Source organism: Gorilla gorilla, chromosome 5 (assembly GCF_029281585.2).
Source record: "Gorilla gorilla gorilla isolate KB3781 chromosome 5, NHGRI_mGorGor1-v2.1_pri, whole genome shotgun sequence".
Lineage (NCBI taxonomy): Eukaryota > Metazoa > Chordata > Mammalia > Primates > Hominidae > Gorilla > Gorilla gorilla.
In genome coordinates, this window is record NC_073229.2 from 121,394,568 (window position 1) to 121,421,238 (window position 26,671).

At 34.7% G+C, this 26,671-nt stretch overlaps 1 protein-coding gene across 6 annotated transcripts in view; it reads right to left on the minus strand.

Annotated features, from left to right (window-relative positions):
• The window catches only part of MMS22L (MMS22 like, DNA repair protein), a 137,223-nt gene that overhangs the window by 100,807 nt on the left and 9,745 nt on the right, over positions 1 to 26,671 (minus strand). For 4 of the 6 annotated variants that reach the window (XM_019028661.4, XM_055392004.2, XM_055392002.2 and 1 more), the window contains exons 5-10: positions 26,083 to 26,170; positions 25,812 to 25,989; positions 23,003 to 23,093; positions 21,000 to 21,130; positions 16,469 to 16,582; positions 7,719 to 7,895 (exon numbers count right to left, since the gene is read on the minus strand). In XM_019028661.4, coding sequence (XP_018884206.3) covers positions 7,719 to 7,895; positions 16,469 to 16,582; positions 21,000 to 21,130; positions 23,003 to 23,093; positions 25,812 to 25,989; positions 26,083 to 26,170 — 779 coding nt within the window. Of the gene's footprint in view, positions 1 to 7,718; positions 7,896 to 16,468; positions 16,583 to 20,999; positions 21,131 to 23,002; positions 23,094 to 23,207; positions 23,705 to 25,811; positions 25,990 to 26,082; positions 26,171 to 26,671 lie in introns of those variants that run through there. The other 2 variants (XM_055392005.2, XM_063707788.1) reach the window with 2 other exon arrangements.

Here is a 26,671-nt window from a genome sequence, read left to right on the forward strand (position 1 = left end):
CAGAAAAAAATGTACAACTATTCCAATCCAATAAAAACCATATCAGGAGTTGTAACAGTGGTGCTTCAGTAAGATTATAAATATCCTACCAAATATTTAATTTCTGCTTTCAGATACAAAATCCAACAGGGAAAAAAAAAAAACCCATTATATAGCCACATGTATTTTTGGTGTTTGTTTTTTTTTTTATGCTGAGTAATCATCCCTATTTTCCACTTTAATCACTAGAGCTTTTTCCTTCATTTTATGAATAACAAACCTGAGACCATCTACTTTAGTAAACAAAGTAACTAAAAATTTTATACAGAAAATAAATTGACAACCTCGACTATCTAGAATGATTTCCATAAGGAAGAAAGCTAAAAAGGACTTTCACAAAGGCTAGGTAGGCACTTAAAACAATTCCACATTTCCAAAAGGAAAGCCTGGAAGACATTCTCACAGGATACTCAGTTCACTTAATATTCAGTTCTTAAAGTTCTGGATATGTGGATACTGGACAAAACCAAAAGCAAAGAAAGCATTTTAAAGAATAAGCAAGTAATAACCAGCTTCTAATGTGGAAGGGAAAAAAAAGGTATAAAAAGTAATCATGGCCAGGAGCGATGGCTCACACCTATAATCCCAGCACTTTGGGAGGCCAAGGCAGGTGGATCACGAGTTGGAAACCAGCCTGGCCAACATGGTGAAACCCCATCTCTACTTAAAATACAAAAATTATCCGGGCATGGTGGCGGGTGCCTGTAATCCCAGCTACTCGGGAGGCTGAGGCAGGAGAATGGTGTGAACCCGGGAGGTGTAGGTTGCAGTGAGCCCAGATCATGCCACTGCGCTCTAGCCTGGGTGACAGAACAAGACTTCGTCTCAGAAAAAAAAAAAAAAAAAATTAATCATAAGACCTCAAAAAGCAAAACCTGAGGCCCTAAAAAGTAAAAGAAAGACCTTCATCATACCCTTCTTATCCCTGTTATAAAGAATATGATGTTCAGAGGTATGAACTCAAATGATCAATAAAGTGTTAAAGCATAATGAATACTCATGATTTTAAATGGCTAGGCAATATTCATGTAAAATGCTAAATACAGTAAATCACTAAATCAATAGTTTCTTAATAAAGAGCACAGTGAGTATGGTAGTCAGCCTCTAAGATGTCCCCCAATGACCCTTGTCTCCTGGAATTTATGCTTTCTACAATTCCCTCTCACACTGTACTAAGGTTGGTCACTAACAGACTACCAATACCAATATAAGTCATAGTATGTCACCTCCAAGAATAGGTTACAAGACACTGAAGCTTCCATCTTTATGACACTCTGATCTGTTAACTTGATCTGGAAACAGCTATATTGTGAACAGCACATATGATGAGAAACTGAAGCACTGTGCCAACTAAAGTAAAGCTGAAAGCAAATTCTGCAGTTCCAGTTAAATCTTCAGATACTGAAGCCCTGGCTGATAGCTTCACTGCAACCTCATGAGAGACCCTGAGCTAGAACCACCCAGCTAAGCTTCTCCTGAATGCCTGATTCTCAGAAATTGAGAGTGTGAGATAATAAATGTTTGTTTTAAGCTGATACTTTTGTGACACAGCAATAGATTACTAATACAATGATTTAGTTATTTTTAGCAAAATTGTTGACTTTTTGACATACACAAATAAAATGAATGCAAAAAAACATTTATTGGGAGAAAATGTGGAGTAAAGAATTTGGCCTTGCCCAAAGAAAAGATCTGGCCTGCTGGGCTCACTCCTGTAATCCCAGCACTTTGGGAGGCCGAAGCAGGCGGATCACTTGAGGTCAGGAGTTCAAGACCAGCCTGGCCAACATGGTGAAACCCCGTCTCTACTAAAATACAAAAATTAGGAGGGTGTGGTGGTGCGTGCCTGTAATCTCAGCTACTCGGGAGGCTGAGGCAGGAGAATCGCTTGAACCCAGGAGGCGGAGGTTGCAGTGAGCAGAGATCGCGCCATTGCACTCCAGTCTGGGCAACAGAGGGAGACTTTGTCTTAAAAAAAAAAAAAAGATCTGACCTTTGCCCATAGCTTCCTGCAGGTCATCTCTGGGCCCTGGGAATGTTATGCCTGATAGTAGCATCTTTGTTTGACTAGGGTCCTATGGTCATACTGGATAATCTAACTATGTGATAGAGAGTGAAGGCTGGACACACCCACATAGTCTTAGCTTAGGGCCTGGTCACACCCAAAAGAGCAACAATAGTCTCAGGCTGGGGGCTTTGAGTCAGTTGACTTGGAAACTGAAATCAGCCATGCGAGCAATTCAGTAGTCCACCCCTACATAATGGAACTCCCATAAAAATTATGAACACTGAGGCTTGAGTGGGCACCCGTTTTCCAACACTCCCTGCATACTGTCACACACTGATGCCAGGAGAAGAACGTGGCCTGACTCCATTAAGAGAAAACAATAGAAGTTCCACATTTGGTACTTCTGGACTCTGGCCTATGCCCTTCTTCCCTTGGCTGATGTTAATTTATATCCTTCCCCTTTAAGAAAACAAAATAATAGCTTTCAGTGAGTTCTGTGAGTCCTAACAAATTATCAAACCTAAGGTAGTTTTGGGAACCCTGAGCTTGCAATTGGTGTCAGAAGTAAAGACAGTTTTAGGGACTGTCCCCTGAAACTTGGTAGTTGGCCCTAAAAGTCTCTCTCAAAAAAAGCTCATTTTCTTCTATCAATACTGTATGTCTACTGTGTTACGTTCTTGACACAGTACTTCCTCAAAAAAATTTCCCCATTTCACAGAAAACATAATTAAGTCTCAGAAAGGTCATGTATGTACAAGTCAAAGAATGAATTCAAATCCAAGGTTATCTGGCACCAAAGCCTGTATTTCTTCTATTATAACACGTACCAGTAACCAATTTTTTTTTTTTTTTTTTTTTTACTTAACATGCCTTCCCTCAGATTTCAGCAATTCATTTTTGTATCATTCTTTATTAAGAAAATGTCACCTCCAGTGCCAAGTGAGAAGGGCCATGACAGGGTTGATATAATTTAAGTTTTAGCTTTATAACTGGATAGTGTTGAGTATATTTCAATCATTCTGTTATCAAAGCATCTGAATCACAAGAATTACAGAAAAACTGTAATTCTCACCCAAAGAATTTCAACTATATAAATCAGTTTTGTGGCTATAATCTAAAACAAAAATAAACTGTAATTCAAAGAAAAGAATGACAACTATGTCATACCCAAATCAAGGGTAAGAGAATATGTATCAAAGAGATACAGATTTTTCTTCCACAATAAAATTTCACTTGGGCAGCTACAGCATTTTTTTTTTCTACATACCAAGTTAAATCTGCTGATAGAAAGCAGGTAGGATGTCATCAATTTGAGGCTACATTTTATATTTCTTATTTCAGCATTAAAACTAAGATACCCATTTAAACATTAGTATAGGTAGGATCTCTACCAGATATGTAGAACAGATTCTCCACCCTCCACTTCCAGCAGACTAGGTAGTCTGGTGCAACTCTCATTTTAAGGTTACATTTCACACTTTTATCTGGTTACTATTTCAGACGTTTCAAAGACGAGCATCAGCTAGCCTGACTAATTGCATTATGTTCTGGGTACAGAAAACACTGTTAAAACTGACCCCTTGCAATGCCCAGAAGTAATTTTCCTCTTTAAACTGTATTTGGTTTTAAAATAGATGACTAGAATCGTGAGAGAGTAACCCACTCTCATCTTGTCTGAGAGAAAAGCATTAAACAGAAACGTAAGAAAATCTAATGACTCTAATATAAAAAGTGAGATACCAGATTTTTCTTATAGGCCTACACTAAGAAATTGGCTAGCTTTGTGAGTTAAATCCATTATAGCTTTGTGATTTAAATCCACTATAGGTTTACATTTTAAACCTATTTAAAATGTAAAGATTTCACATTAACCTTCAGGGCAAAGCAGTTCACGTTTAAAAATTGAAACATCGCCACACTGCCACAAGATTATAGATATTTCTCTGGTGAAGAACATATGACTAGCCATTATTACTTCATATCATCTCTCACTCCAGATTACTTGTTAGTAGAATAAAGCATGCTTACTGCACAACCATTTTCTCTATTGTAGTTGCTTATGTTAATATATCATAAGGAGAAAAAAAAATTTTCAAAATTCTAAACAGATTCCAGACCCAAACTAACATCTTATATAATCTCTCAGAAACCATACGTCAATATGCCTTTATGTTCATGGATTAGAATGACTATCTGATTTGTCAATTAAGCTGAAACACTTTGAGGATAAAAGGAAAAATTAACCAGTTAGGATAAATAGATAATAAGGTATAAAGTGGGACTGTCTGCACCTGGCAAAATGGAACACATGGTTACCCTACCAAAGACCTATTCGTAAGAGGCAATTCTTAGGAGAAATCTAATATCAAGTTTATCTAAGAGATAAAATAGGGTGATATTTAACCACTGTGTATCTCAATTTCTTTACCTGTAAAATGAATATATTACCCTCTCACCTACTTTAAAATATTTCACTGAGATAATACACAGTCACTGTGAAATACTAAATATGTTGCAAATGCAGCACATATTTTATCCCTAATGAAAACTATTATTAACTAGAGAGCTTTTCTTTAAAAACCTTTAGGAATTCCAGAAATAAACTCTTTGAGGACTCATATATAAAGGCAAAGTTTATCTTACATGTGCATATACACATATATATTACACATCCTCATCATTTTTATCATATCCTTTTTCTATTAATTATCACGGCCTTTTCTTTTAAAACCTTCTACATAAAATATGTGATTTTTTAAAATCGTGGCAAAAGAAAATGAGGAACTGCTGACAAATATTAAAAGACACAAGTTAAGCTATTTTAAACACAGACAATTCATTTACTATCTTGATTCAGAGCTAATAAAAGCAATAATCTCCTCTGGAGTTCTCTGTATGAAATAGAAGAGTAGGGCTAGGCACGGTGGCTCACGCCTGTAATCCCAGCACTTTGAGAGGCCGAAGCGGGCGGATCACGAGGTCAGAAGATCAAGACTATCCTGTCTAACACAGTGAAACCCCGTTTCTACAAAAAATACAAAAAATTAGCCAGGCGTGGTGGCGGGCACCTGTAGTCCCAACTACTCAGGAGGCAGAGGCAGGAGAATGGCATGAACCCGGGAGGCGGAGCTTGCAGTAAGCCAAGACTGCGCCACTGCACTCCAGCCTGGGCGACAGAGCGAGACTCCATCTCAAAAAAAAAAAAAAAGAAATAGAAGAGTGACTTCAGCACTGCAACCATAGGTGGTTATATCACTGCAATTCCATATTACAATAGCAATGGCAACGATATATCCTAATGTGACTAGATTGCCTACCACACTGAGAATATCTGGCGGGGTCAATATCAACTAATATTAAAATATACTACACACTCAAAGAAGTGTTAATACAGTTCCAACAAGTTTTTAATAACCTAAAAGCATGTTCCTTGAAGCAAGAAGTAGTAAAATCTGGCAGGGTGCGGTGGCTCACACCTGTAATCCCAGCACTTTTGGGAGGCCGAGGCAGGCAGATTAACCGAGGTAGGCAGATTAACCGAGGTCAGGAGTTCGAAACCAGCCTGGCCAACATGGTGAAACCCCATCTCTACTAAAAATACAAAAATTAGCTGGGCGTGGTGGTGTGTACCTGTAATCCCAGCCACTCGGGAGGCTGAGGCAGGAGAATCACCTGAACCCGTGAGGCAGAGTTTGCAGTAAGCCGAGATCACGCCACTACACTCCAGCCTGGGTGACAGAGTGAGACTCCATCTCAAAAAAAAAAAAAAAAAAAAAAAAAAAGTAGTACAATCTATTTCATGTGTATTCTCTGATAGGCACCTAATATTATGCAAATACACAACAGAAACTCAGAAACACTTAACTAATTGCCATACTTACTTACATTGATTAAAATGAGAAATATATACTTGGAGGAACTAAAGTTGGAGAGGAAGAAAAATGCAAATGCTTATATTACGACCTTAGAATTACAGGTAAATTTTCTTAGTTCCTTTAATATAGTTCTAATATTCTAATAATTAAAAGATGTGAAATCACATTAACTCCACAAAAACACTTAATAAAAGCACTACTATAGTAATAATGGCAATTGCTAAAATTTATTATTTACTCTGTATTAGCATGGTAAATAATCATGGATACAAACAAAAAACATATAATTCTTTTCTGTGAGAATTTCATTGACTTTTCTCAATAAATTGATAGAATACTCAAATACACTGATACTGGGCCGTGTGTGAACTTCTCAGAGCAATTTCTGACTATTTCACTATATTCTGGGATCTCCTACAGGACCTTTTATTATTAGGGGGATTATTTAGAGGACTTTTTGAGACCCTTTCCATTTCTATGATGCTATATTAATACTAACTAACCCTCAGATTCCATGGATGACTTCTCAAAGCTGGGTCTATCCAATATTCCAAAGAGGAAAATCTATCAAGCCTATTAAAGAATATGTTTCATAAAGCAATGGCTCCCATACCTCGTAGAGGATGAGAACCAAGGAACTTTTTAAAAATCAGGATTTCCAAACTCCAAATCAGGATCTCCAGAGTTAAGATCTAGGTATCTGGATTTTTTTTTTTTTTTTTTTTGGATGGTGTCTCACTGTGTTGCCCAGGCTGGAGTGCAGTGGTGTGATCTCGGCTCACCGCAAACCCCATCTCCGGGTTCAAGCAATTCTGTCTCCGTCTCCCAAGTACCTGGGACTACAGGTGTGCGTCACCATGCCCTGCTAATTTCTGTATTTTTAGTAAAGACAGGGTTTCACCACATTGGCCAGGCTGATGTCAAACTCCTGATCTCAAGTGATCCACCCACCTTGGCCTTCCAAAGTGCTGGGATTATAGGCATGAGCCACTGCAGCTGGACTAGATACCTGGATTTTTTAAAACTCACAAGTCTAATGATCAGCCAGGTTTGGTAACCACTGCCATAAAAAATGGGAATTTTGAAAATATAGACAAGTTGGCTTCATGATTCCAGATGCTTATTTTATGGAGCTGATAGGCTGATACAATAATACAATACTATTAATTTCTGAATATGGTAGAAATTGTATAAAAATAGGGCTTCAAAGTAAACATCTGTTAGCTGATTTTATTCATAGGGTTTTTAAGTAACACTGTAAAAAATGTTTCTAATGAGAAATTAACATACTAGTTAAAATCTCTTCGTATTTGAAGCAAACTTCATGGTTGTTTAATAAGTTATCTTAGCAAAAAGCTTCACTAAAGAAGTGCTATTCTGAAGTACTTTTATTAAATTATTCACAAAAATAAGTAATTCATTCCTCGAGAAATTTATTTGCCAATCATAATAGATTTTAAAACTAGAAGGAACCTTTGTGACAATCCAATCCCATGATTTTTTGTTAAGGGAAGACAAAGCTAGAAAGGTTTAAGTAATTTGCTCAGGATCACACAATTGTTCAGTAGCAGGGCCAGGACTACATACCAAATCTTCTACAAGTAATTTTTTTTAAATTAAACAATTAAAACATAAACTTTATAATTTTTCAAGATGTTTACAGAAACATTATACATAAATAATTTACCTCTGTGATTGTAGTCTGACTTTTCTTGTTTCTGCTCATTTTCTAATTTGTCCAAATAATTACATATTAATTGACAATATAAGAAAGTTTTTAAAAAATGAAGTCTTACCATTTCATCTGGTACTCCATGGCGATCAAACTTGTAAAATGATGCTACATGAGTAATAATCCACCAACTAAAACCTAATGGATCCCTGGACTGGATTACAGGCATAGAGGATCTTCTTCGGTCACTTGATTTTTCAAGCAGTGTTTTAAGTAGTTTATTCAACCAGTTCCAAAATGACTATAGAAACAGAAGTAATTTGATTCCATTAAGACAGTTTCAATAACCTTTGATTTCGTGGTTTTTCTCTATTTTTATAATGAAGCATATATACAAAAGACAAAACACATATATAAAACTGAAATAATAAAAATACCCAGGTTAAGAATCAGAACATAACTAGTACTTTAGAAGTACCTTACAGGTCACCACATCTTCTTCCTCCATCCAGTAGTAACAATTTTGCTGACTTTCATGATAAATCATTTCCTTGCTTTTTTGTTTTGCCACACAGGTATACCAGCCTATATTATATATTGTGTGGTATTTTGTTTTTTTTAAATGCATGTCTGTATTCTCAAGCGGCTTGTTTCTAATTCTTTTGTAACTTGCTTCTTTGGTCAATGCTGCGTTTCTGATGAACTCATCTATATTAATGAAAACTGCCATAGCTCACTGCAATATTCCAGTATATGACTATATGATAAAACATTTATTCAATCTACTATTGCAGAACATTTAGTGAGTTTTAGGTTTTTCTAGGTATTTCATGTAAATGTTCAAGTTATTAGACATAAAGTTGTCGACAGTATCTCTTACCTTTCTAATGTATACAGAAACTGAAGTCATGTTCCTTTTTATATTTCTAGTATTGAGTATTTTTGTAATCATCGTAAGTAACATTGGCCAATTTTAGGTATCAATTTGAGGAACCAACTTTTGCTCATTTTATCCTTTTCATTGTTTTAATTTCATAATTTTTTGTTATTTTTATAATTTCATTCCTTTTACCTTCTTTGGATTTACTATGAAGGGCTTATTGCTAACAACTTGAGATAAATTATTAGTTCATTTGCAATCTTTTTTTCCTGTATTTGCATATACAGTTACAAATTTCCCTCTAATTATAACTTTTAGCTGTAGTCCCAAAACTTTAGTTTACAGAATGTTATTTACTTTAGAATATTTTCTAATTTCCATCATCTCTTCTTTAACTTATGAGTTATTTAGAAATATATTTTATTATTTCTGTGCATGTGTATTTCTCCTTGAAAATCTGTCCATTTTAAAGTGCTACAGTTAACACCATGTTATTAGCCACATGCAAATTTAAATTTATATCCCTGATAAAGTAAACCTTTCATCGCTATAAAACAACTTAATGCTTTTTGTTTTAAAGTCAAAATTTTTCCAATATTTGTTTAATACGTCACTTTCTTGTATCTTTTCTATCAATTTTGAACCTTGATATATTCTGTTTTAGAATATATTCTGACAATATGTCTTTTAAATGGAGCTTTTAGTAGTACCATTGCAGGTAATATAATGACTAATATATTTAGTTTTAAATCTACAATCTTATTCCATATTTCTATTTGTATACCTACTGTATCCATCAGCACCTCCTTCTCTGGGGTTGAATATTAATTTTTTCCCCCTCTACCTGCTTGGAAGTTAAAAAGTCTACTTTTCTTCTTTCAGTGATGATCTTAGAAATAAACAGTATACATCCAAATGTCTTGGTAAATTAACATAGACCTTTCTCTTAGAGCAAACAAGAACCTTAAAAGACTAGCTCATTTATGTCCTACTCACTTTAGATGGTACTATTACTATGTGCTTTAGCCGTTTTTAAATTCCAATAAATTATATTACTGATTTATACAAAACATGTACCACTTTCTTTGCTCTTTATTCCTTCTACATGTCAGAATTCCCATTTTGGCATCACCATTCTTCTGCCTAAATATCCTTCAGGATTCTCTTCAATTTTACTTCAATGAAAATAGCTTTATTTTACCTCACTTTTTAAAGATATTAATAGGTAAAGGATTTTAGGTTGACAAATATTGTTTTGATACAATAAGGATATCATTCCCACTGGCCTCCATTGTTGTTGAAAAGTCAGCTGTCCAATTGTCACTCTTTTAGTGGTACTATATTGGCCAGCTGTGGCAGCTCACACCTGTAATCATAGCACTTTGGGAGGGCAAGTCAGAAGGACTGCTTGAGGTCAGGTGTTCGAGACCAACCTGGGCAGACCAGTGAGACCCTGTCTCTATAAAAAACAAATTAGCCAGGTGTGGTGGCATGTGCTTGTACTCCCAGCTACTAAGGAGTCTGAGACAGGAGGATCACTTGAGTTCAACAGGTTGAGGCTGCAGTGAGCTGTGACCACACCACTGCACTCCAGACTGGGTGACACAGTGAGACCTTCTCTCTTAAAAAAATAAATAAAATAAAGTAACATATTTTTCTGTCTGATGCTTTACATTTCTTCTCTTTGTCTTTGGTCTTCTGTGATTCCACTGTGATGTTATCTGGGTGTGTTTTTTCTTTTTATTTACCCTATGTGGGTGCACTGAATTTATCTGATTAGCTTTCACTAACATCTGAAAATTTTCAAGTCATTTTTTCTTCAAATATTTTTGTTGTTCTACTTCCTTTTTAACTATAGTTAGAAGTATATCAGACATCCTCTCCATTCTTAATGTCTCTTAACCGCTTTCATGTTTTCCATCTTTTGTTGTATTATGCATAACAGATCTTATTCAAAATTAGCCTACTATACCATTATGCAGCAATCATAAGATGCATTTAGCTATCACATCATTTAATGTTTCTTCAGCTTCCTTTAATCTGTAAGCGTTCCTCAGACTATACCACTCATAACCTTGACATTTTTAGAGTATACCAGTTTTTCAGGTTTGTCTGACATTACACATTTGATTCTTTTTTTGTGGGGGGGAGAGGGTCTCACTCTGTTGCCCAGGCTACAGGGCACTGATGCAAAATTCTGGGCTCAAGTGATCATTCCACCTCAGCCTCCCAAGTAGCTGGGACCACAGGCATGCCACCACCACACATAGGTAATCTTGTTTATTTTTTGTAAAGATTACGTCTCTATGTTGCCCAGTCTTGAACTCCTGGGCTCAAGCAATCCTCTCACCTAGGACTCCAAAAGTGCTGGGGTTACAGGCATGAGCTACCACACCTGGTCTATTTTTGTTCTTTCAAGGCATCATATGATGGTACATGATATCAATCTGTCCTATTACTAGTTAACTTTGATTGTTTGGTTAAGGTAGTACCTGCCACATTTTCTGTACTATAAAGTTATTTTCCCTTTTATAATTGATAAATATTATGTAAAGATCTTAGCAAACTATGTAAATGTGCTGTTTTTCATCAGTTTTGTCCACTACTTTAAGCATCCATTGAGGATTCTTGCCTGAAACAATTACCATGGAGGTTGTCAAATGGTGATTTTCTAATTCCATCACGACTCTACATCTATTAGGAAGAGCTTCCCTTTTCCCAATTTGTTTACATCAGTAGGGACTCACAGATTCCTAGTGAACAGATTACAATCCCTTACTATTTTGTAGCTCAACAGCAATGGAGGCCAGTGGGATGATATCCTTATTGTATCAAAACAGTATTTATGAACCTAAAATTCTTTACCTATTAATATCTTTAAAAAGTGAGCTAAAATAAAGCTATTTTAGCCTATAGACCTTAATGCTGACTCTCATGTCCTTCTGACATGTACTCATCATTTTTTGAGCACTTCCTTAGTTTCTGGTACAAGATGTTTCAGGCTCATGTTTACTTTCCATGCTTCATCCTGTAATCAGCCATTTGTTCAAAGACTCATTTCCTTTCACTACAGAATGTTTATTTTGAAACTAAGATATAGCTGCAATGTGTATATTGTTACTCAGTATCATTGCTTGTAAGCCCACCCAGTGAAAAAGGGAGGAAATGGAGGTATGCACACACACACATATACATTTATATATAGTCCTATATATTAAAAAGAAGTATTGCATACTATAACAAATTCTAATCCAACATAATGTGCTTCATGCTGGCTTTCCTTCTTTCCATATGTGTAACTCAATTCCCCAACACAGACAAACCTGACTCCAATTACCCACAATGTATTTATTAATTTGTCCAGTCCAAGAATACAAATATAATAGATTTAAAATTGCTAATCCTCACATAACAATGTAAAAAACAAATCTCCTAAGTATTTACAATTCTTTATGATTCTTTTGTCTTTAGCCTTATAGTATAGTGTCAAAACAGTACATTCTAAAGTTACCTGGGTTAATATTGCCAATCCCCGCAAAGAGTGTTATTCATTTAAAATACATTTAAGTTCAGTTGTTTCTGTTATATTCCACTGAGTGCACCTTTCATACAGATTGATTTAATTTTAGGGCATGTGGAACATTAACATGATTCTAAAGTCAGAACTACCCAAATAATTACATCAAACCCTTCCACTCCATTTTCACCCACCCATCTTCATTTTTACCCACCAATCTCAATAGTTTGTCTTTCCAGTATTTATTTGTGCACAATTGAACACACATATATATATACACACACACATTGCCTTTTTCCTAATTTCTTATACAAAAGGTAACATCATCCTATATTGTTTTGAACTTTATTTGTATCATTTAACAATACCTTCTGCAACTCACTCCGTATCAGTTCAGATATCTTCCTCATTCTATTGTACAACTATAAATAGAATTGTTAATTTTATGTGTCAACTTGAACAGGCCACAGGATGCCAAGATATTTGGTTAAATATTATTCTGGGTGTGTCTATAAAGGTTTTCTGGTTGAGAGTTACATTTTAATTGGTAGGCTGAGTAAAGAGATTGCCCTCTCTAATATGGGTGGGTGCCATCCAATCAATTAGTGGCCTGAATACAACAAAAAGTCCTCCGAGGGTAGAGAAGACTCCCTGTGCTTCATACTGAAACACTGTTCTTTTCCTGCCTTCAGACTTGGACTCAGACTGGAAATTACACCATTGGCTTTCCTGGTTTGCAGACCTTTGGACTGAGACTGGAAACTATACCATCAGCTCCTCTGGGTCTTCAGCTTGCCAACCTCACATTCAGGACTTCTTAGCCTCCATAACTCTGTGAGCCAATTCATTATAATAAATCTTATATATATATCTATATATCCTATTGGCTATTTCTCTGGAGAACACAAACTAATACATAATAATACTTCAGAGTACAGATACACCATGGTTTGTTCAACTACTCTTTTACATAAGAATTTAGTTTCTACTATACTATTATAAAAACAATACTGCAATAAATAAACGTATGCATATGCATTTTAATTTTGGAGGGTACACATTTAGAGTAAATTCCTGGAAGTGGGATTGCTAGGGTCAAAGTTACAAAATCCTTGGCTCACACTTTTTCATTGAGTCATTTTAAATGCTGCATTGAGGCCTTGCTTTAAGCTGACTTTGCAAGTCTAGTGCCAATAAAATTATTTTGCTCTTATAAGTTGTTTGGTCTTTGTGCCTAGAGAACTTGGAGATTTTTTCCTTTATGTTTAAAGTGAAACAGTTTTAGTAAGACTTGTCTTCGGGTGGATTGCTTGGGGTTAATCTTTCAAATTATCCAGTAGACTCTTTCAATACGTAGATTTAGATCTTTTATTTCTGGGAAGTTTCTTTTGATTATAGTTTTTAATATTAGCTATATCACATTGTTTTCTTCTCTAGGGATTGCATTTATATGTACAGTTATTTCCTCCTTGCCTACCTTCCATCTCAACCATTTTCTCACTCTCTTCATATTTATCTCATTTTTATTCCCTTAGTTGTTTTCAACCTTTCTTCTATGCCCCTTATTAAATTTTCATTTAAGTCTATTCTCCCTCAGTCATGTTGTAATTTAGTCAATACTGATATAATTTTCCTCTTCCTATTTCTTTCCTGCATTGAATGTATTCTTTCCATCCATCCCCGGTTTTCTGTCCATTTGTTTTTAATATTTGAGTATCTTATTCAAGGTGTTTTTCTATACTCCCAGATGTAGTCTGAACAGACAAACTAATTCAATCTACAGTGTTGTCATTTTCTTCTGTTTTATGGTTGTTTCTGGGGGAGAGGGTACCATCAACTAAAGTGTATCAAATCTGTTTTCTTCTAGTAAGTTTATAATGGTCTAGTTTCATTCCATTCATTTTGTAGATTAAGACTAGCTTAAAAGATTCTTAATTCAGGGTTACCTTCTTTTGACAATGCACCAAAGTCCCATTTCTTTACTGAATTTCCTTTCCTTTTCTTTCTTCTTTTTTTTGGTGGTGGGAGAGGGTATGAGTCCTTTGATTTATTCTTTTTTTGGTGGTGGTGTTTTAAGACCCTAAATTTTCTGCTTTCTCTTCTGGTGCCCTTCACCACCCAATCGCCAATGTTTACCATGATTCATTTTTGCCTTCTACAGAAACTCCATGTCATATGGACACTTTTATGTTTCTTTCTTATCAGTTCTCCGATCTACAAGAAAACTTTTTCAGTATCTTCACATTCTGGCAATGATTTTAAAGCAGTTTTATAACCACTGTTAGTTCTCTTCTCAGAGTAGTTTTTCTCAGACTGCCCTGCCTTGTTAGAAAGGCTTGTGGTAAGATCTTTAGAGGTTTTCTGTTTTTAAAACTGACTGTACTAAGCACTCCCAGCTGACGTTTGAACAACATGGGTTTGAAATGCATGGGTGCGCTTATACATGGATTTTCTTCCATCTCTACCACCCCTAAGACAGCAAGACCAACCCCTCCTCTTCTTCCTCCTCCTCCTTAGCCTACTCAACATGAAGATGAGGATGAAGACCTTTATGGTGACCTACTTCCACTTAATTAAAGAGAAGTAAATATATATTCTCTTATGGTTTTCTTAACATTTATTTTCTCTAGTTTATCATGTATATAATACATACAACATACAAAATACATGTTAATTGTTTCTTTATGTTATGGGTAAGGATTGCAGTCAATAGTAGGCCACCAATGGTTTTTTGGGGAAGTCAAAAGTTACATGCAGTTTTCTGACTGCATGTTGGGGGGACGGTCAGCATCCCTAACTCCCACATTGTTCAAGAGTCAACAGTAGATATATTTGATTTTGCTGTTCTATATTTTGTTGGAAGGTTATGTAGGGAGATGTGGGTTTAGGCATCCATCCATTTTTCTTGGCTACCCAGAATTCAACGCCTTGAAATTTTTTTTTCTTTTTTCAAGAGAGGGTCTTGCTTTGTCATCCAGGCTGGAGTGCAGCGGCACAATCTTGGCTCACTGTATCCTCGATATCCTGGGCTTAATGGTTTGAAATTTTTAATAAAATCTAGGTAACATGAACTCAGTCTGTAAACCCACATAAGGGCTAGAATACAACAAAAAACACACAGACGCAATTTTAAACTTCTGAAAAGCACCACAGTTAAAGACAGTCAGTTTTCCTGACAAATCTAGTTGAGTTTCTACTTCATCTTTCTGAGTGCCCAGTTTTATGGATAACTGGTGTAGTTGTAGGCTACCAACTTGATAAACTCTGAACTTTATCTTCTATTCTTGTACCCCTTAATGCCTGAAAGCCAAAGTTCAAATTTACACAATTCAGCAACTGCCTTTAGGTTATGAAAATAAATTTTTTTACTCAATAAACAAAAATATATTGTTTCCACTTATTTGATGCTAAAATAATAATTCAAAATAAATACAGTACTTGCAAACCTACAAAAATAGAGTTGTTATTAAAAAAAGATAGCAGGCCAGGCATGGTGGCTCATGCCTGTAATCCTAGCACTTTGGGAGGCCAAGGCAGGCAGATCACTTGAGGTCAGGAGTTCAAGACCAGCCTGGGCAACATGGTAAAACCCCATCTCTACCAAAAATACAAAAATTAGCTGACCACGGTGGTGCATGCCTGTAATCCTAGCTACTCAGGATGCTAAGGCATGAGAATTGCTTGAACTGGGAGGCGGAGATTGCAGTGAGCCGAGATCATGCCAAGGTGGAGGCTGCAGTGAGCACTCTAGCCTGAGCAACAGAGCAAGACTGTCTCAAAAAAAAAAAAAAAAAAAAAAAAAAAAAAAAAAAAAAAAAGATAGCAGCACCCAAACCCCAAATTACAGAAAACTGGAAAATTTTAAAATCCATGAAAAATCAAAAGTACCCTTTCATATAACATAAACCATTTTTAATACCGTTTTACAACAGACTGTTTTACTTACTTCTGCCTAGGGATACTTCTCTTTTTCAATAACCTACAGCACTTGAAATAAAATAAAGCCCTGTTCTGAAGACATGACTGAAAATGAAGTGAAAGTTTCTCATCTTCCCTTTTCTGCTTCTCTTCCTCCCTCCTTGAAATTGCTATAAAATTGAGTAATAGAAACCTGTTTTATTTCTCCACAAATCTTCTAAATCTGCCATATTTCCTGACTAAAATGTTTTCTAGGTTACTAATGGATAGTAAATACCTTAGTCTAAAAGATTTCTGATACAACAACAACAACTAAACTTGAAAAAAAGTAAGAGTTGAACCTTGTACTGCTCTTAGATTTTTCATATTACTAACTTGGGGCTAAAAATAATTAGGGTTAAAAATAAAGTAGATATTCAGTACTCAGTTATTGCTCTATTGGTGGTTATTATTGCCTTATTATAAAAAAGGAAGTTAAGATTTTTCTCAGTCAAAACCATTGGATTAAATCAATATAAAGGTTAGTAACAATAACTGACACATCAATTTTCCAACTTACTTCTGAGACAAACCATTTACTTCTGTGGTCTAGAAGATGAATAAGTAGAACCCATAATTCTTTAATGCATAAACATGGACACTGGTCACTCATTAATGATTCAGAAGACCTAACCTATAGAAAATAACCAAAATGTGTTATTTATAAGACAGCAGCAGAACTTTAAATGCCATATATCTTTCAAATACTTTTAAAAGAATGATTTAGATAACTAAGAATTTATTCTCAATTAGACAAAATTATTTATTGAAAATGTGCAATTTCATTTAACTTTTAAGACAAATTTCCATTTTAAAACAAAAAGTACAGATTAATTTGATTTCAACTTAAAAAAAAATTTTAATCATCTAGTGCCGTGGTCAGCAAACTTTCTCTTTTTTTTTTTTTTTTCTTTTTTTGAGACGGAGTCTCACTCTGTCACCCAGGCTGGAGTGCAGTGGAGCGATCTCGGCTCACTGCAAGCTCCGCCTCCCAGGTTCACGCCATTCTCCTGCCTCAGCCTCCCAAGTAGCTGGGACTACAGGCGCCCACCACCACGCCCGGCTAATTTTTTGTACTTTTAGTAGAGACTGGGTTTCACCGTATTAGCCAGGATGGTCTCGATCTCCTGACCTCGTGATACACCCGCCTCGGCCTCCCAAAGTGCTGGGATTACAGGCGTGAGCCACCTCGCCCAGCCAGCAAACTTTTTCTATAAAGGGCTAGATAGGACATATTTAAGAGTTTGTTGTCAATACAGTCTCTGTCACAACTACTGAACTCTGCCATTTCAGTACAACAGCCGCAGATAACTGGTAAGAGAAATGGACCGGGTTATATCCCAGTAAAACTATATTTACAAAAATAGGTAATGGGCTAGATTATACCTCAGGGCTACTTTGCTTATTTTGCCCTGAGTCATCTACAACAAAAGACTTCTAATGAAAAGATTAGAAAATAAATTTTGATTCACTGTAAACAGAGTAAACATTTTGCAAGACAGAATGAATACAGTTATTAGGGATTTATAAAGATTCAGTAATTTCTAAATTATCTACCTTTTTTTAACAAAAAAATCCTCAACAGCCCTAGATAATGCACAGAATGTACACTATATTTGCAAACATAGCTAGGCTTCTTAAATTCATAATGAATGCAATATTTTACATAAGTTATGTACACATTTCTAACCTAATACAAAGTTAAAAAAAAAAGTATTAGGATGTTACTAGAAATCCTAGCCACAGCAATTATGCAAAAGAAATAAAAGGCATCTAAACAGAAAGAAATAAGTTAAAATTGTTGCTGTTTGTAGATAACATGATCTTATATATAGAAACCTCTAAAGACATCACCAAAAATTATTTGAATAAATAAATGCAGTAAAGTTGCAGGATACAAAAATCAACATACAAAATACCATAGCATTTCTATACAATAACAACAAACTATCCAAAAAAGAAATCAATAAAACAATCCCATATATAGTATATACCTACAAAAATAAAAATACTTAGGGATAAATTTAACCAAAGAGTGAAAGGCCTATACACTGAAAAATATAAAACACTGATGAAAGAAACTGAATACAACACAAATAAGTAGAAAAAATATCTTGTGGTCATGGATTGGAAGAAATATTATTAAAATGTCCATACTACCCAAAGTGACCTACAGATTCAATGAAATCCCTACCAAAATATTTAATGACACTTTTTTACAGAAATAGAAAAAACAATCCTAAAATTGGTAGGAAATCACAAAAGGTCCTGAATAGACCCAGCCATCTTTAGCAAAAAAGAACAAAGCTCGAGGCATGACACTACCTGACTTCAAAATATACTACAAAGCTACAGTAATCAAAACAGTGTGCTGCTAGCACACAAACAGACACGGAACAAAACAGAACAATTGATTTTTGACAATGATGAAAAGAGCATGTCACGGGGAAAGGACAGCTTCTTCAATAAACAGGTTGGGACAACTGGATATCCACACACAGAATGAATTTAGGCCCTTGTTTCACATCACACAGAAAAATCAACTCAAAATAAATTAAAGACTTAAATGTAAGACCTGAAACTATAAAACTAGAAGAAAATATAGGGGAAAAGCTATATGACAATGGTCTGGTAAATGATTTCTTGGATATGACCCCAAAAAGCACAAGCCATGAAAATGAAAACTGACAAATGGGATTATATCAAAATAAAAAGGAAATATCTGCAAAGCAAAGGAAAAAAAATCAACGGAATGAAGGGAAAATCTCGAGAATGGAAGAAAATATTTGCAAACCATACATCTGATAAGGGGTTAGTATTTTAAATATATAAGGAACGCAAACAACTCAATAGCAAGAAAACAACCCAATTACAAAATTGGCAAAAAATATAAACAGACGTTTTCTTTTTTCTTTTTTTGAGGCAGAGTCTCTCTCTGTTGCCAGGCTGGAGTGCAGTGGCACAATATCGGCACACTGCAACCTGCGTCTCCCAGGTTCAAGCAATTCTCCCGCCTCAGCCTCCCAAGTAGCTGGGACTACAGGCACGCACCACCATGCCCGGCTAATTTTTTGTATTTTTAGTAGAGACGGGTTTCACCATGTTAACCAGGATGGTCTCGATCTCCTGACCTTGTGATCTGCCTGCCTCGGCCTCCCAAAGTGCTGGGATTACAGGCGTGAGCCACCGCACCCAGCTGACATTTCTTAAAAGAAGACATACAAATGGGCAAGCAGTACATGAAAAATGCTCAACGTCACTACTCATTATGGAAATGCAAATTAAAACTTGATGAGATATCACCTCAAACCTGTTATAATGGCTATTACCAAAAAGACAAAAGATAATAAGCGCCAGAGAGGAAGTGGTGACAAGAAAACCCTTGCACAGTTTGGTGAGAATGTAAATTGGTACAGCCATCATGTAATACAGTATGCAAATTCCTTACAAAATTAAATATAGAACTACCACATGATCCAGCAATCCTACTAGGTATATTTGCAAAGAAAATGAAATTAGTATGTTTAAGAGATATCTGCATTCCCATGTTCACTGCAGCATTATTTATAAGAGCCAAGACATGGAATCAACCAAATTGTCCATCAACAGATGAATGCATAAAGAAAATGTGGTTTACATACACAATGGAATACAGTCATGTGTCACTTAACAGCAGGACATGTTCTGAGAAGCACGTCTTTAGGCTAACATGATTTATTGTACTTAAACTTTTTCAGCCTACTACTGCACACCTAGGCTATGTGGTATAGCCACCTTGTATATGTGGTCTGTCACTGACTAAAACTTTGTTACACAGTGTATGACCCTACTATTCAGCCTTGAGAAGATGGAAATACTGTCATTTGCAACAATATGGATGAACCTGGAGGACATTAAATTAAGTGAAATAAGCCAGGCACAGAAAGACAAGTAACACATAATCTCACTTATATGTGGAATCTAAAAAAGCTGAACTCACAGAAGCAGAGTAGGATGATCCTTACCAAGGGCTGTGAGGAGGATTAGGAGGGAGGCGGGGTAGATGTTGATCAAAGCATATAAAATTTCAGTTAGATAAGAGGAATAAGCTCAACATGATGACTACAGTTAAAAACAATGTACTATATTGTATTCTTGAAAATCACTAAAAGCATAGATTTTAAGTGTTCTCACACAAAAAATAAGAATGTGAGATAATGCATATGCTAATTAGCTATATTTAGCCATTCTACACTGTATACACATATCAAAACATGATGTATATGATAAATATATATAATTTTGTCAATTATCAAAAATAAATAAATATTTAAAAGTTATCATTCTATCATATCTGGTTAATCCACAAATACACATACACACTAAGTTGTAAAAATATTGATAATGCATAAAAAATCTAAATTTTGAAAAATTATAAAACTCCTTTTCCCTCAATCTTGATTTCCCAAAAACAGTCTTTACGCTTGTAATCTAAAATAACAGATAATACTCTATAAACATTTATACTACTTAAAAATGAACATGTTCTGTAGCACCTTTAAATCACTGTCTCCATTAAACACTCTATGATAAACACAATTTAATAAAAACACATAATTTTACCCAGATTCGAGACCTTTTATGAAAACAAGCAAGACAATCCTCTCTTAAAATGTGTAAAGTAACTTTAAGTAAGCATTTATTTTATTATTACACAACAGTAATACAATACATTATTAAAGAGCTGGCCTCTACTATTTGGATAGAAATTAGGCTTCCAGTGATTTCGGTAAACATCATTTTTATTTATTTATTTTTGTCAAAATAGAAAAGGCTATTTTTCTTAAAAAAAAAAAAAAAGCAAAAAAGAAAAGCTCTAAAATACCAATTCCAGCCTCTTTTAGATGTTTAAATAAAAATTGTTTTCCCTTTCAGCTCCCAGATAATAGCAACTAAATATAAAATTAGAACATATAAACCATTTTAGATTAAATTCTTACAGATTAAACGACATGCATTAAGGACTGAATACTGTCTTTAAGTCTCAAAAATACAAACTCTTAAAGCATTACCTTGTCATACCTGTTGAGTGACAGGCTTATTAAATCACAAAGGAGAGTTTCACAATGTTCTTCAAATAGGCTGATATTGGTTAAATTGTCACTTGCCAGATTCATAAACTGATGACCATATACAACTTGTTCTGAAAATGTAATAAAAATAGTTTTAAAATACAGATTTTACTAAGTCAGAAAGGAAAAAGTGACTGTACATCTTTAAATTATAACAAAACTAAAACATACAGTTTTTAATTTTTTTGCAAATAAAATTTGAATTTGAGGACAACCTTCTCATATGAGCACTGATAAACATTATCTTCAAAAGTTTCTTTTTTTTTTTTTTTTGAGGCGAGGTCTCTGTCACCCAGGCTGGAGTGCAGTGACACGATCTCAGATAACTGCAAGCTCCGCCTCCCAGGTTCAGGCCATCCTCCCGCCTCAGCCTCCCAAGTAGCTGGGGCTATAGGCGCCTGCCACCTTGCCTGGCTAATTCTGTTTTTGTATTTTTAGTAGAGACGGGGTTTCACCGTGTTAGCCAGGATGGTCTCAATCTCCTGACCTTGTGATCTGCCCGCCTTGGCCTCCCAAAGTGCTGGGATTACAGGCGTGAGCCACCACGTCCAGCCCAAAAGTTTCTAATTCTTCCAAGTAACATCTAATAAACTTCTCTTTTCCTAATAAGTCTATCTTTAAGAAGCATTAATGCAACACAACTTAAAAAAAAAAAGAGAGAGAACAACATAAAATCTTCATCCACATTTCTAACCAACAAAGCCTTTAAAACATTATTTTTTTAACAAATACTGATAAACTGATCCCATGCAATTGTTTTATGGCATAAAATAGGGCAAACCAAGGTAATATATAACCAAAATTTATACTTACCAGAATAAGTCCACTTGAGTATTACTCTAAGAATATATTAATGTGAAATACAGAGTCCACATGAGAGAGGAAATTATATACTGGTGTACATCTTTGTATGTTTCTGTGTATTATGAATATATGTAAGTATATACATATATAGACATATATATGTATGTATTTATTAACAGAAAAGCAGGTGTAGGAGTAATAGACATCTTTACAACCTAAGTGACAGGTTGCCAATGGAACTTAAAAATGCCAAAGAGCAACATCAAGAAATAAATGGGCAACATATCCACAAGGATAAAAGATATTTATCCATAATATGTATAAACTCCTACTAAAAAAAGAGGAAAATTTGCAAAATACAATGAGTAATTAATAAAGCAAATATAGACAATAAAACGTAAAGATGTTCAACTTCACTAGTAACCAAGAAATTGCAGATTAAAAAAAGCCATTTCATTTTTCACATGTTAGCTGGCAAAAAATAAAATATAATTGATAATATCAACTACTGGCAAGAGTATGAAGTAAAGGCACACTACAGTTAATGCCTATATATCAGCAGGACTTACTATTCAGCAAAACAGCAGCATATACATATTAAAACTACAATGTGCCACTCTACTTCTAAGAATATTTTACAGAATAACTTGTACACAGATTAAAGATATATATCTATACACAAGGGTGTTCAGTGAAAAATGATTTGTAAAATCAAAAAATGAAAGTAACTTCAATGTTTAAAAATAGGCATGGCTAAACATAGTAGAACCATAACATGCAGCCTTTAAATGGATAAAGTAGAACTATAGGTACTAACATAAACAGATCGCTAAAACACTGATAAATGAAAGATCACACTGAACAGTATGATGATCATATCTGTGGTTAAAAACAAAAAACAAAGTTTTACCTATGAGTTTCTATATATGTATACTAACAGATAGAAAGTAAATATGGAAAGATAAACCAAGCTGTTCCCAATAGTTATCTCTGGAAAAAAAGGAGTAAAACTTTTACTTCATACTTTGTTTACTATTTGATTTTTTTTAATATCAGAAAGCACTTATTACTTATGTAATTTTAAAAAGCAATAAAAGCTGATTTTAAAAAGAATATAAATCATAAATCCATAAACTTACTCAATTTTTCACCCAGCATGTAAAGAATTTCTAGCACCAGCCAATGTATATCCAAGTGGAGATGTAATAAATGCCATGATGGTGGAAAAAGCTGTGGATGACATTATCAACTGTGATTGAGAATTCATTAATATTTTACTAGGTATTTCATAGCATGTCACAATACTCCTCCATAAACACAAGGATAAAGAACCAATTAACCTACCACTATTCAAAAGCTCAGGGAAAACCTCTGTCTTGTTCATTAGAGGATTCTTTCACTGAAGATCTTTGAAAGCAGGAAATATTTTCATCTGTTGGTTTAAGACAAACCCACCTTGGGGCTGCTGAATAGACTTGTATAGTAAAGGTACCTTCCAACCAACCTCTGATTCTACTACAGCTGCAAGGCAGTAAAAGAATTTTTTAACACGTATTTTCATAATTTTGTTTTAGAATTTAGCTAGGAAATTTTTTTTAATGTATGAGTACCCAGGAACTCCTATAAAATATTTTAAAAAAAGAACTTTAGACTGTCATGTAGACATTATTGTCATCTCATTAAGAAACAGAAGTTAAAAGAGGTGAAAAAATTTACCTCTCAATTCATGTATTAGTATTCAAACTCAATTCTATCTGAGTCAAAACCCAGCACTTTCAAGTATTGTGTTATACTGGGTTATCAATAACCTCCCTCCTGTCAGCATTTAGCATCACTATAAAAATAAATACAATGACATAACATGTTCCATTAAAAAAAATAGAAAGAATGATGAAGAGTAGACCTGCCTTATTAGGTATACAAACAAAATAAAATGCTACACTGACAAAACAATATTGGGACAGAAATAGATAACAAACAGCAAGAACAGAGAAGACAGAAATAAATTTATGTGGCATCTGAAATCGATGGGAAAAGTATGGGTCATTCAATAAAAAATAAGATTTTTAACTTTGCAAGAAACTAAAGTTAGGCTTCTCACCTCACTGCATGTTTAAAAATAACATGAATTAAAGAAATAAAAGCAACAATCAAAATATTTTAACAGCATAGATAAAACAAAAAATGGAAAAAATAACTATCTAAAAAATTCAAATCGACCTAGAAAGTCAGCTTACTTGATGAAAAAGTAAATAAAAGAAAATATTTGCAATACATAATTCTGAACAACTAATATATATCTAGAGAGTTCCTAAAAAATAATAAAAGAAGCTCAACTGGAAGTACCAATTAAAACAAGACATTTCATATACAAGACTGTTATAACAAATATATAAAGTCTTGAAAGATGCTTTTTATTTTATTATGCTTTTTTGTTTCAGAAAAGAACAGTATTTTAGTGTGTGATTTTTTATTTTTTGAAGACTGTAAAGTTCCCCTGCTTTAAAAATTTAGTCTTCTGAGCTTCAAATAACCTATCTTTTCAAGTCTGCCTAATTAAAAAGCCTATGAAAGGCAAAACCTAGTTTGAGGACCCTAGTGCACAAATTTTTATTTCTGCTGCTACATAAATTATTCATTTTTATTTCTTACATATTTGATGGATAACCAGAAAATAAAAACCAGTCCAATTTACAGAAACTAGTAAGGAAAATATTCCTCCCTCAACAATCTACTCATGAATCTTTTTATTAAATGATGTAATTAAAAGCAATTACCTATTTGTTTTCTATCGATTAGATATATTAACTTGTAAATTCAGTTAGAACTTTGCTTTTATTATTACATATATTGATCTCTGATGAAAAAGTCAACTTGTTTCTGCTTCATTTCACAGAAATATGTAAACATTTAATTCTACTTATTTTATTTCTTGAGATAGGGTCTTGCTCTGTCATCCAGGCTGGAATGCAGTGGTGCAGTCATGTCTCACCACAGCCCCAACCTCCTGAGTTCAAGGGATCCCCACACCTCGACCTCCTGAGTAGCTGGGACTACAAGGTATGTGCCACCACACTGGACTAACTTTTCAATTTTTTGTAGAAAGGGGGTCTCGCTATGTTGCCCAAGCTGGTCTCAAATCCTGGATTCAAACAATCCTCCTGCCTCAGCCACCCAAAGTGTTGGGATTACAGGCATGAGCTACCATGCTTAGCTGTTTTTATATTTTAACAAAGATATGTTCATAGAGAGTAAATATTATTCAAAACGGTAAAGTCAAATATAATGACAGGGGTTGAGACTTGAGGGAATCTCACTGTGAATTACCATAATTTGTTATTCATATAAGCTCCCATTTTCATAGGCAGAATCTATTACTTATCTATAAGCTAGGCATGGTAACAATATAAATTTTTAAAAACCAAACTTCAGAGGGAATGATTATCACAGGTAGGAAAAAAAGGGCACAGTCAAAACAATCTTAATCACATTCCAAAAAGGCCTCAAAAGTCAGAATACACATAATGATGTGGTCTTGAAAGTTTTTTTTATAAGCTGATCTTGAATCTTACTGTAATATATGATAAAAATTTCAGAAAATAAAGATTATTTCATTTGCTTTAAAATTTTCAGACATTTATACTGTCATAAATCAAGAGAATAGCTACTGATTCAATGACTACTATGTTTTAATAACTTCATGTATATGAATTTATTTAATTCATCCAATGATTCTGGTAAGTTGTAAGAATTACACAGATGGGGAGGCTGAGGTGTCGTTTGCCCAAAAGCACACAATTAATAAAAGGACGATGGGGGGCAAGAATTTCAACTCAGGCAGTCAGGTTCCAGAGCTGTAATTCTGACTAATTTCTCTCCTTCTTGAATGAATACTCCTTGTGGGGAGAAAAAGCTGATAATTTAAAAATCAAATGAAACAAGTCAAACCTTAATCTGGTTTTGATTTACAAATGCTCCTATATTAACACTGGGAAGTTCAGATAGGTGTCCAATATACAAGAGTAATCCATGAAGCTCATCAATCAACAATGAGGGAAGTTGAGCCTCCAAAGCCTCATAAGGATGGACAGGAACATGACTCTCAGCATTCTGTACTTTCAGATACCTAAAAAATAATTAGATAAAATAAACAACTAGAGTCTGTGTGAATACACACAGAAATTCATGCAGTGATCAAAATACTCATCTGATATCCTACCTGAAGATGAAAACTTTAACATAATGGAGAAATAGTACACACTGCTGCCTAATATTGTCTGCTTTGCAGTGTAGAGTTGATACCTTCCCTGAAACCAAAATAGACAATGTTAATCATAGTTCAAATAATTATCATGAGCAGTGACAAAAAATGTTGTAAGCCACACCGGCAGCAATTCTCTATCTTGTAACATTTTATATTAAACATTCTCTTATGGTTCTTGCTCCCCGCTACTCCTCAAAAAATGCTCTTATTAAAGTCACCAATCAAACCCACATTGCCCAATCTAATAGACAGTGCCTACCCTCAAGTAACTTGCTCCCACAGTAGCAGTAGCTACACCTGGCTTCATGGTGCCAGATAATGACAGTCTTCTTTCTTCCTCATGTATCCTTTGTCCTACCTCTTTTATTGGCTCCTCCTCCTCAATTCTATTATTAATATGGTCTCTTCAAGTCTCAGTCCTGAATCCTCTACTCTCTGTATATCTCTTCCCATATGTATGATCTCATCAGTTCCTTTATTAATAAATGATAATGACTCTAAAAGGGTTATCTACAACCCACATCTCTCCTTTGCACTCCAGACC